The sequence below is a fragment of the Telopea speciosissima genome, chromosome 1 (genome assembly GCF_018873765.1).
Source record: "Telopea speciosissima isolate NSW1024214 ecotype Mountain lineage chromosome 1, Tspe_v1, whole genome shotgun sequence".
Classification (NCBI taxonomy): domain Eukaryota; kingdom Viridiplantae; phylum Streptophyta; class Magnoliopsida; order Proteales; family Proteaceae; genus Telopea; species Telopea speciosissima.
The window spans coordinates 74,204,918-74,217,990 of NC_057916.1; the positions used below are offsets into that span (position 1 = coordinate 74,204,918).

A 13,073-nucleotide genomic window follows, 5' to 3' on the forward strand; every position below is an offset into this window, starting at 1 on the left:
ATAATCCCATGATCAAACAAATATAGCTGGAATGATCCGTCAATGTACTCCTTGCCATTATCAATGCGAAGGCCGAAGGGTTTTAACCATAGCATCAAATTGAGTCTGAACCATCTTATGAAATGACTAAAAGCATGGGAACACATCGTTCTTGTGACAAAAGAGATCAATCCAAGTAGTTCGGCTAAAACAATCAATGAATGTACAAACCACCGATAACCAGAAATAGACATACAACGGGCAAGGCCCCACACATCAGAGTGTATCATACAAAAGGAACCAAACTTCTATTATCAAAAATAGGATAGGCAACTCTAGTTTGCTTGACAGAAATGCAAGCATCACAAAAGAAACTGTTTGGATTACAATGCTTAATTAAATCTAGGAAAAGCTCAGATAATGTGCCTAGAGGAGGGTGACCCAAACGACAATGTCACCTGTGTAACTCCGATAATGCAAAAGTAGACGAACCAAGGAGAGATGACGCAGTAGTCAAAGCTAATGGAGAGCTATCAAGCAATTCTAGACCACCAACCACCTTACCACTGCCAATTATACGTCCCGTTTCCAAGTCCATGAGACTGCTAATAGAAAGAAGATTATTAAAAAATATAGGGACATGTAGAACAGAGGAAAGAGATAACAAAGAAGAACACTTGATGGAGCCCTTTCCCGAAACAGAGGAGAGGGAACCATCAGCAACACGGACTTTGTTGTTACCTGACAAGAGAAAATATTGAAGAAAAAAAATGATTTGAAGACCCCATCATATGATCGGTGGCACCTAAGTCGATTAACTAGTAAAATGGATACAACTGAGGCATAATGGCCACCGAAAGAAATACCTGAATGAGCAAGAGATGGATCAAAGATCACTGGCAGAGATGTGGCAGAAGCGGCAGATAGCGTTGATAAAGAGGAAGGCTCTAGCCTGGACATCAGACGACACAGAGTCAATAACTCCTTCAAAAAGAGGGATGAATCTGTAGGAGCATCATCAAATTGGAAGGACGCCCATGCAACTTCCAGCATCTATCTTTGGTATGGGGTTTCTTCCCACAACAATCATACTTCATAGGTGTTCTATCAGGTGCAGAATTATCACTAGTACCACGAGATAGAGTACCCAAGCTAGAGTAAAGAGCTAACCGTTCTAGTGTCACACGATGGAGCATAGTAGTGCGACGACTCTCTTCTGACTGTAGCATGGCATAAGCCTACTCAAGAGATGGGAAGGGATCACGATTCAAGACATGAGCCCGAATCTGATCAAACCCAATATTAAGGCCTACAAGAAAGTCATATACGCGAAGCTTGTCCTCCCATTTTTTGATGCAGTTGCATTTGTATCACAGATAGCAGCAAAATTACCATAGAAATCCAACTCTTGCCACATACCTCGCAGGGTAGAGTAGTACTGGGATAAGGACATCTCTTTTTGTTTGGTATAATGAGTCTGCTTCGTAGTTCATAATGTTAAGGATGTCAATTAGAATTAGTAGTCTGGGGGTGTTTGGTTTGATTTATATCTTATTTATATTTCTAGTTTATTTTCTGTACTAAGGGTAGTTTGGGTATTTACTCTTGTAATGTGGTAAAGTCATTATAAATAATATTGCCTCTCCTCACGATTCAATTAATTAGAATCGTGAGGGAGGTTTCCTTGCTCTCCCAATCGATCTCTCGTCTCCATCTTCCTCTTCTCTTCTCCTTCTCCATCTTCTCCCCTCTTCTTCTCTACTGATCACAATTGCAGGTCTGCATTGTTTCACATAACATTGGGCATCATTGCAAACCGGAGAGTAGGTATCCTTGGCAGCCTTCCAGAACTTAGCTGCGGTGTCGAGAAAAGATATCCCCGAGCAATGGTAGGATCCATGGAATTGATGAGATATGACATGACAAGACAGTTGTCAGTATCCCATTTTTCTGAAAAGGACTAGCAATAAAAGGCTTGACAGACTCTCCTGTATGGTAGCCAGAAAAGCCATGGGAACCAATAGCAAGAAAACACGAACGAGACCACATCAAGTAGTTGCTCCCATCTAATTTGATGGAGCTAATAGGGAACGAAGTAAAGTTGCACTAAATGACCCCTTCCTGTCCAATGGATGTGGTGGAGATGTCGAACATTGCTGCTGATCAAATATGGTCACAAAAATAAATCCCAACACAAGGAGAAAATAGCCGAAATCTTCAAATCTGTGTGGCCATATCGGGGTAATAGACCCTTGGTGGGAAAAAACACTCGCCACCAAGGGTGAATAGAAAAGAAAGGAGAGGCGAGAGAGTCGGTGTGAGCGAGAGGTCAAGAGAAAGAGAGAGGGCGGCAGTAGGTGCTAGCGGTAAAACTGAGAAAGGTAGGGTGGCGGTGGTTGGCGGTATAAATCGAGAAAGGGAGGGCGGTGGTGGTTGGCAGTGAAAAAATAGAGAGAGAGAGTGGCGGCAGTGGTGGTTTTAGGGTTTGGTGTGTAACGGCATTAGGGTTAGTATCCCAATGTTGATCCTAGCTCTGATACCATGATGGTTTTGGGGAATTGAGCTTGTCTATGAGGCACCAGCCCAGCTTTATTTATAATAGAATGATGTGAGGTACAAGTACAATAATGCCCCTAGGGCAACACTAATAAACCCTAATGGACAATTCTACCCTTGTACCCATATTACAGCATCCATTGATCTATTTTATCTGCTTTTGATATCATAACTTCAGATTTTAATTGGGTTCAAGATTCTGCAGCCTGATTGTTAACCTGAATTTTAGTTTGACAGTTTTAATCCTATCCTAGTGTCACTAGAAATCCCCATAAACTCGGATCCAATCATTGGAACAAGCTGAGATTTTCAGCAAAGATTACCCCCTTAAAAGGAGAACTCGACCAGGTTTTCAGCCTGATCTGACCTTTTGATTCTGTTATATCTACCACCCAAATCTGGTTGTTTGTTCCTCTGCTTTGATTCTGTCTAGTACTGTTTTAACCCTTTAATTCAATATTACATTAACCCGGCCCCCAAAGAAAAGTACATTGGTTTCCATGCCATATAAAAGCAACAAAAGGAATGAGACCAGGTGGAAAACAATACCATGAACATGCTTTTCCATCCCGACTTGACATTATTGACACGAGATAAAACCATTTGAGAGACGCATCTGATAATCAATTCTCTTATTTCAACAGCACTACTCTTGCGCATAACAATGACAAATGGCTTCATAAACTCATTCTGGAAGTTATAATTAGCCAATTCTTCTCGATCTAAGAATTTCATTGCTAACTGACGCAAGGAGTCCATTGCAAAAATTGCAATCGACAGGTTTTCAGAGCAGCCAATAGTTACGAAGAAATCCGAAAGCACATGCCAGATGCCTGACCACACAAGCCTGATACGATTCATGTTATAATGCCTGAAGGAAAGAAACACCACAGGAAGAGTAAACAGTTATTTGATAACAAAGACAAAGACCAATAAAAACTCAATCAAAGACAAAGATGTAGATCAGGGAAGATTCTTACGCAATCTCAACAATCTTTGTAAGGCTGAAAACCCTTGGATCAGATGAAGATCGCAATTCTTCAATAGAAACCTTGCAAAGGGCTTTAACAAAATCAACTATTGCCTCACTATTCAATCTCTGACTTCTTGTGAATATGCGATTCATTTCAGAACTTCCAACTTGCTCCAACATGTTTAGGTTGGACACTAAATTGCTCATCTGTTCAGATGTAACTACTCCAGAGGCATGACCACCAACACCAGCACTATCATATGAACCCCTTCTGCCAGCTGCAGCTCCAAATTGATTTCGCCCAGGTCCCTTTTTCTTCAGAACAGGAAGGATGGTTGATTTGGCTTGTCTTGATTTTTCTCCCTCGTTCTGAGTAGTTGCAAAAAATGTAGCATCTGGAGGAACACCCTCCCCCAAGAGATGTAAATGCTCAAACCGTGAAACACATGTCAAAATATGCTCCCAAGCTTCTTGTAAGTAATTCCCATCTTCATCTGCAATGATAAGAATTGCCTGTAGAATGCAAATAAAATGCCAAATCACAACATCAAATAAAGCAAATAACTTTCTGAAAGTTCAGTTAGACAAAATGAAGCCTTCACAAAGTGGTAACTTTAAAAACAACAGCTGCAGCACACGATGTCATTAGATGAGAATATAATGCTTTTTATTTTCAATCTCATTAGACGATATTTTTGCTTTTTTTTTAGATACCGGTTATCTATTTCAAAAGTGTGATGCTTTCAATGCTTGAAAGAGCATTCATAGAGAACTTATTAGGAAGATAGTAGCAGGCTCTACTCTACCCATCTTTTCTACCTTTTTTTTTTTTTTTTTTTTTTTTTGATAGATCCATGTTCATTTATTTTGTTCGTGAATTACCTTATTGTTCTCATCATTGCTTTTCAATTTCCTAAAATCCGATTGCTCCCTTCAAATAACATCCTCATATTCAACCACTGTTTTCCAAACACACAAAGTCCATCCTCCCCATAAAGGAAAAAAGGTTGAGTAAACAACAGAAACTGATGCAAGCAGACATTACCATGCAAGACCTATAAGATTTTCTACTAATACTACTCATTGCCAAACCTTGCCAAGACGATAAGGTGGATCAAGCTCCGAACTCTCTGAAAATCCTTAGTCAATCAGAGATTCAGAGTCTAGTCCTACTGCCTACCAGAAGCAACTGCCTTTTGCATCACCAAAAGTAAAACACAATAGAATTCTCTACCAGTAAGGCAGATCAAGTAGAAACCAGTTTCTTGTGAATTTCACAATTGGTCTAAAGCAATATAAAATTAAGCACCAACCTTGATTGCATCAATGTTTTTCTGCTTCATATCAGCAGCTGAGTGGAGGGAAGTGAACTTCGCCAGTGAAGTAAGAAAAGCATCCCTGTGGGTCTTCATTGACATCACTGCAGTAACATGGATTGCATAACGGAAGCCTTCAAGACACTGGGCAATTACTACTTCGTCACCACTTTGGTCCAGTGGAACACTGAAGGCAGCCAGCATAGGAGCCCAGCAGACCTCAATCATGAATCTCAAGATTACTACATCTGTTGCAGCATAATAAACTGACCTGCAAATTGGTAAAGGCTATCCAGATCACGAAGACAGTCTAAAGAAGCTTCATGTTTTCTTCATAAGATGAAACCATATCTTCAACTTAGCTCTAAACAGGCAGAGAATATTACAACCACACAAATAAAGGATTGCAAAAAATATGATAGGGCTATTAAGGTATCTAGAAATAAACCATGTCTTTAGAAGATTGTAAATTATAAGGCTATCTCAGAGACCTCCTACAAAGAAATTGTGCACCTAGAGCATTGGAGAAGGTTGTCTAGCTTACTCAGATTTACGAGCTTTTTCCTTAAATTGCTCTTGCATGTGCCTCATGAGATCATCACTGGTCTCCATATGTGTTTCTGCTCCTCGCTTACGGATAACAATATTCAAAATACTGTCCAAGCCTAAAAGTTTGTTTGAATTCATAGCCTGCTTCTGTTGAGGAGCCAAATCATCTTCTTCTTTCATTTTAATCTCATTCCTTGAAATACGTTCAAACAAGGATCTCAAGTACTCTTCAGGTAGATCTTTTCCATCATCTATGCCACGATTGTTCCTTATGAAATCATCAGCTGACATCTGCATTACCGGGTCATATAACAAAATTTTCAATGTGATGACAATATTCAAAGAATTTCTTAACAAGAGAGAGAGAGAGTTTCAACATTACGTTACAAGCATCCAATTCATTCCCCCCGAAATTTAGAGAACCCACCTTGTTCTTGACCATAGGGTTATGAGCATCAGTGTTGAGCATTATAACAGAGTATGCAAGGACATATGCTGTATCTGCACTAATGAAAGCTTTTGGATTACATTTGCAATAACGCTGAGCAAACTTTTCCATGATTCGATCAATTTTCTGTGCTTCGCCCGGCAACCTAAAGCCTTGCAGAAAGGACCTGATTGCCTCATCAAATTCCATCCTTTGAAACTCAAATGAATCCACATATGAATGCATTACTTTTAGTGGTAAGTCTTCTCTCTCTCCTAGATAATCACCGATCAAAGTCTTGTTCAAGCCAGATGCATTTTTAAGGAAAGCTGCAATCTCCTCCGGTGAGTCACCTACCTTCTTTGCATTGATAAGGAACTCAATTCCCTTTCTAGGTTTTCGATTAAAAAGGGAAATACCTTCCTGCCATGAGATTTTATATTAGATCCCACAGAATGCAGCAATGATGAAAAATGGCCCAGAGATTGCAATGTGACCATAAATGGTGCAGAGATTGTAATGTGACCATTAATACATCATAAAACTATCTACCTGAAGTTCAAGCTTGTAAGCCCGGCGCTGTTCAATAGAGGACACATCTGAAACTTCACTGGAGGTCTCAGAATGAGAATCCGATGCTTCAGCAGGCTCATCCCCATTCCCATTTTCCATAGGAAGGGCTCCGGTTTCAGGATTTTCAGCTGCTCCTAATTTCATAGGAGAACGAGGGTCTGGAATGCGCAACTGTTTGTTCATCCAATCTCCCATTGATCTCAAAACTGCCACCAAGCACTTCATAGCATCAAGTTTCATGGTGGCATCCTGAGCTGGCTGTAAGGTAGTGACTGCACCAGGGCTGACACCTTGAGCAGTTTTTAGAAGTCCATTGACCATCCTGTCAGGACCAAAAAATAAAAAGAAAAAGAATGAGATGAAAACACTCAGGACCTTAGGGGATTATAGAGCGATATGGCCGTGAGGTCTGCTGCCAAAAGAGAAAGCGTTTAACTGTCAAACCTTGTATCTTATAAACAACAAAGGGCTGGAACATAATGAACTTACCTCTCAAATATGTTAGACGAGTTGACATCACAGTCGTAATTAATGAAAATATCTACCAAAATCTGTGAATCAACACATAATTTCTCCAGAAACCGAAGCACTATCATCTTCTGCTGGAAATTAGGCTGAGCAACATTTTCCAAAACTCTGAGAACAATCATAGGAAAGAACACTCCAATCTCTGCCTTCAATCCAGCTCTAAATCTTGATACCAGACTGATAAAAATGGAGCATGAAAGCTGGAAAACAATCATAAGTGTGGAACCACTGTTTTTCAACAATGACAAACACAAATATTGCTTAATAGCACCCAAGAACCTGTGCCATATCAAGTAAAGTAGACAACTTATCAGAACATGAATCACAACAAAGAAAACTACCAAAGATGAATACAAACTTGTTAAGTTGCCAAGAAGCTGTGGAAAGCAAAAAAAGCACGGATAAAATAAAAACTTAGCAGAAAAAAGAATGAAAGGAAATGTCAACAGTGTATTTTGGACTGAAACCATTGAACTATATAAATTCTTTAAAAAAGAAAACTATGGACCATATAATTAGCAAGCAAAGTAGAGAAGCATGGACCATGTCCTAGTTAGTAAGAGGGAAGCACGATATACTTCTCCAAAACTAACAGATGCACCAAATGCAGATTCCAGAGTCATCGAAGACCAAATTGAATTAATCAACCAAGACAAGTACACATTAATAACACCCTCTGTCTTTCTGGAAGAGATGGGCTGCAGCCGCCCATAAGGTAGACAAAACCTTAAAGTAAGATAACTAACAGAATGTTGTTCAGTAAAGCTTATGTAAAAGTGATTTATGTATAACTAAAATGCCTTACAAAGCTCAAAAATGTAGTATGCTTGTCAAGAACTTATTATAACTGTGGGTTATGAGCCAGAGAAGCCAACAACCAATAAAATATTCTGTTCCACAATAATTAAGGGTTTCCTTCCTGGCAGACAGCAGGAAGAGCTAAAAGAGCTAGGGGCAGGCCTAAAATGACCATAAGAGAGGTTACAAGGAATGACATGCGTAGTCTGGGCCTTGTACCAATTATGACCTCGGATAGAGCCTATTGGAGGTCAAGAATCCATGTTGACAACCCCATTTAGCTGAGATTTTCCTTACTTCCTGGGCTGTGCCTCTTTACTCTTACTTACATTTCTAATTTCTCACTTTTCATCTCTGCATTTCTTCACCCCTTTTACTTTCAGTCAGTTTTCCCGACTTTATTTTGCAAGGATCCACATAGCCCACCCCATTTAGTTGGGATAGGGGCCATAAGGCTGAGTTTCTTGTTTGTTGTTGTTGTTCCTGGCAGAAGCAGCAGCCTCCAAAACAATAATCAACAGGCAAACAAGTTGAGAGATGGGAAAAAATCCAAATGCAATCAACTTCACAGGATTATAGTACACACTGGTTGAAACAAGTTAAGGTAATTAATATTGAAATTCAGATCGAAACAAAATTACCAAACAGATCAGTCGAGTGGACCACCATGTTGTTCCAGGAACCAAATTCAGGTCTCAGTGATTATAATAAAGTATACCTCAAATAAATTACCAAGTTCACAATACTTTGCAGACATAACATGCAGCCAACTTCAGACAAAAAGTAAAATTATATTTTAAGTATCTAAGAAAATCATTCCGAACCAGATTCTGGTCGCAGTGATTACAATAAAGTATACCTCAAATAAACTGCAAAGTTCACGATACTTTGCAGAAATAACATGCAGCCCTAGAATGCCACAGAACTCAGACAAAAGGTAAAATTTTATTTAAAGTCTCTAAAAAAGCCATTTCTAACCTTTTCCTTTTTTCTTTTTTTTTTCTTTTTTAGAGAAACACTTCTCGAATTGAATTGTAATAATGTTGTGAACAGCAAGCCTTGGCAATCAGATAATCAAAAGGAACCAAAGTGATGTGCACCAAGGCAATGCCTAACTTGACACTTGTCTTGGCATCCTCACACAAGTATAGGCAACAAGGCATATACCTCGGTGGCCATCTGTTGTACTATATTTATATAATATTGGTGTGAAATTATTAAAAAAAATATTGTAATAAAATAAGACATACCCTGGTGCAAATCCTAGTTTCACACATGGTATAAAATCTCGCGATATATCGGCGATATATCGCCATATTTCGTGAATCTCGACATGTCCGAGATACGAAACACTTCCGAAACAAAAAAATACAATATCTCGTCGATATATCGTGATATATCGAAGATATATCGTGATATATCGACGATATATCGTGATATATCGACGATATATCGTGGATCTCACGATATATCGCGAGATATTGTAAGAGTGACAAATAGTGTCACACTAAGGGCCTTATAATTCCATATTTCGCAGCTCTTGGTCGATATTTCGACCGAGAGCTGCTGAAAATTAAATTTTCTCTCTTCTTCCTCATTTTTTGCTTTTCTTCCTCCCTTCCAAGCCTCATCCAAGCATTGTTGAAGCTCCTTGTCGCCGGGAAGACGTCGGAGGGTCATCTAAGCTCATCATCCAAGCCTATTTTCATTATTTAAGGTAAATTCTATTTCTCTAAAACTATTCTTTTTAAAAAAACTTTGTACAAATGTTGTTGGATGTTGTTGATATTAATATATGTTAGACACCGGAGGCCGATCTACAGCCTCACGGTGTCGAAATTTTTTTCCCATATGTATTTTTTTATTTTTTTTCTGGTTTTAAAAATTCATTTTCCTACAACTAAAATAGGAAATAATTAGGGGTAATATGACTTAGATGGTAATGAATTAAATATATGTTAGACACCAATGGCCGATCTACGGCTTCACAGTGTCGGATTTATTTTTCTGCTCTTAAATAATTCTTTTAATTTTCGAAAATTAAGAAAAATATATAAAAAATTAAAAAAACAGAAATAAATAAGAAAAAATATGAGTTTTAAGTTTAAAAAATAATGAAAAAATATGAAAGTTATTTCTATATGTTTTGAGATGCATTACATGTATATTATGTTTACTAATTTTTGGTTTTGTTGTGTTAGGTCAATACTTATATTAACATTATATATAAAAAATTGGTTTTAATTATGTGAAAAATATAAGGGTTAGGGGAAAAATATTAAATAACTATACAAGTGTATTAGTAATCTAAAAGTGTCAATTGAAGTGCATCTACATTAAGTTTTTTAATTATTTGTGTTACTTACATTGCAGTAAACAAGTATCATTATCGCGGATCGTGATAGACAACGTGCGAAGGGCAAGCAAAAGGTAGGGGAAAGTAGTCAACAAAGGGGGCGGAGGGAACAAAGAGAACAGAGGGAACAAGAGAGACCAGCCAGCCAGCATAGGGGTAACATTGCATGGTTACATGGTACTCCCATTAATGGGGATAAGAGAAAATCTATATGTAACTATTGTCACATGCAATTTATGAGAGGTGGGTCCAGTAGACTTAAACAACAACTGACTGGAGGATCTAAAGATGTTGTAGGTTGTCATATGGTCCCCACTGAAGTAGCCAGGGAGATTGGTGATAGTTTGAGGGGAAGAAAGAAGAGGAAGGCTGACAAGCATAGGATAAGAGAACAACTTGAGGATACAGTGAGGAGTTCGATGGAAGGAGGAAGACGATACAATGATAATGATGATGATGATGATGATGACTCCGCCTCTGATGATGATGACATTGCAGTACCTGATGACATACAAACAGCAGAGGAGGCTAGGGATTTTAGGCGGACTGTTTCAAGGAGTAGAGTAAGTTTTCAAGATGATCAGCAGAGACAAAGAGTAGGGGGTAGTGGAGGAGCGCAGCTTCGGAGGTCCTAGAACTTTGAATCCTTTTAAAAGATCACAAAGTGTGAGGGCAGCCCCAACACCTCTACCAGATTCAGTCCACCATCAACTTCCGATCCTAAATTGCATAAGAAGAAAGGAAGCAGTCAACCCAGAATCAAAGGAGCATGGAAGGGGATGAAGGGATTGGTTAAAGAATCAATAGCTAAGTGAATGCTATGCCATACCATCCCAGCTAACACTGCACAAGGCCCCCATTATGATACCATGATAGATACCATTGCAGAGGCTGGCCCAGGATTCAAGGGCCCCACCCCATATGAGGTAATGAATGTTTATCTACCTCAACAAAAGAGTGAGATTGATGAGTACATTAGTGAGATGAGGAATATGTGGGAGACATATGGGGTGACTATAATGGCAGATGAATGGACTTGGCCTACAAGAAAGTCCATCATCAATTTCATGGTTTATTGTGATGGGAGGACAGTGTTCCTCAAATCTGTGGATGCATCCAAAGAGATAAAGGATGCAAAATATATTTACAGATTGTTAAAGGAAGTAGTGGAAAAAGATATGGGTATTGAGAATGTTGTCCAGATTGTAGCGACAATGGAAGTAACTTCAAGTGGCGGTGAGAAGATGATGAACAATAATAAGTACCGGCTCTTCTGGACTCCTTGGCAACCCATTGCATTGACTTAATGCTAAAAGATATGGGAAAGTTAAAGTTGGTGAAACATGTGGTTGAAAGTGCAAGACAAGTCACCAACTTTGTATACAACCACTCCTATGCACTCAATCTATTGAGGGAAAAATGTGGGGGTGACTTGGTTAGGCCTGGCATCACAAGATTTGCCACCAACTACATTGCTCTCAAAAGCATTGAGACAAAGAAAGCCGGGCTGAGAAGCATGTTTGCTTCGAGGAGTGGTTTGAATGGAAGGGTTCCAAGCGCAAATGGGAGGGAAGCACAAACAACGATGTCATCCGAGGACTTGGACCAAACTAAGTAAAGTGGTGAAAGTTTTAGAGCCGTAGTTAAAGTTCTACATGTTGCGACTCCGCTCGAAGGGCCCAACCATGCCAGTCCTATATCTTGCAATAGAATTGATGAAAGATAGTGTCTATAGTGTGGCTCCTCGCAGAGCAAACACTTCTTAGATATCATAAATGTCATTGGGAGAATCAACTTATGCATCCACCGCATAAGGTGGTGAGTAAATTTGTTTTATGTTTACTAATTCATAGTATTATTATTTACTAATTACCTATGCATTTGACAATACCTCTATTCTATATGTCATATTTCAAGCATACTACTTGAACCCTAAGTATCAATATAACAATAGGCTTGGGTTGGAAACTCAACTTATTGATCTTGTGAAACAAGTAGTGAAGAAGTTGGAGCGGATGGTGCGCACTACAAGCAATTTGCAACAATAAAGTGAGTTCATTTGGAAACTCAACTTATTGATGCTTTCAAATAAGTAGTGAAGAAGTACTTACTAATTTTCCACATGGGTGTAGATCAAGGTATTTAGGGATGCATTGGGAAGTTTTGAACCGAGGTGCGATACAAGGCGAGCACGTGGTGATGCTAGTAATTCTTTTAAGTTTTAAATTACATATGTATTGAAATTTGAAAGTTGAAAGTTGAAACAACATTTGACACATGTCTTTTTTGTTGTAAAATTGTAATGCAGCTGAATGGTGGGTGTTGTATGGGGAATCGGCTGAAAACTTAAGAAGAATAGCAATTAAAGTCCTCGCCCAAACATGTTTCGCATCCTGGTTGTGAGAGGACGGAGTACCTTTGCACTCATCCACTCCAAGAGGCGCAATGCATTGGGGTCTCAACGTTTATCGACATGGTGTATGTGCACTACAACTCGAGGCTGAAACCGCAACACATACGCATGGGACATGAGGGACAGAGGGGCACCATTGATCTAGCCGACATCTTTCAAGTTGACTCGGACGATGAGGACCCTATGTGGATTGGGTGAGGATAGAGGTGAGCCAGTGTTGGATGAGGAGGGAGGTAGGCCCGACCCCATGATAGCTTCCGAGATTGGTGCCGATGTGGACGAGTATATGGTCGACGAGGGTCGGATACATGCAAGGAAGCCTCACCCATACCATTCCAGGCCACGGTGGCAATGTTGCTGATGATGAAGACTGGTCTAAGTCCTCAAATGATGATGATGGTGATGATGGTGATGATGGTGATGCTGGTGGTGGTGATGGTGATGCTGGTGGTGGTAATCTCTGGTGGTGGTGATGTTGGTGGTGGTGATGCTGGTAAAGAATTTGACGGCATGCGAGAGCGTTATGTGGTAGGCCAGGAGGCCCAGGATACGGCACCTGTAGAGCCACTCCGATTCACTGGAGAAACACAGTTTGATCATGTCAC

At 39.5% G+C, this 13,073-nt stretch overlaps 1 protein-coding gene across 1 annotated transcript in view; it reads right to left on the reverse strand.

The window, feature by feature from the left end:
* Window positions 1-13,073, reverse strand: part of LOC122666302 (brefeldin A-inhibited guanine nucleotide-exchange protein 2-like) — a 46,149-nt gene that overhangs the window by 23,645 nt on the left and 9,431 nt on the right. The window contains exons 2-8 of the mRNA XM_043862531.1: window positions 6,863-7,180; window positions 6,353-6,695; window positions 5,801-6,223; window positions 5,369-5,664; window positions 4,822-5,095; window positions 3,516-4,021; window positions 3,085-3,406 (exon numbers count right to left, since the gene is read on the reverse strand). Coding sequence (XP_043718466.1) covers window positions 3,085-3,406; window positions 3,516-4,021; window positions 4,822-5,095; window positions 5,369-5,664; window positions 5,801-6,223; window positions 6,353-6,695; window positions 6,863-7,180 — 2,482 coding nt within the window. The remainder of the gene's footprint in view (window positions 1-3,084; window positions 3,407-3,515; window positions 4,022-4,821; window positions 5,096-5,368; window positions 5,665-5,800; window positions 6,224-6,352; window positions 6,696-6,862; window positions 7,181-13,073) is intronic.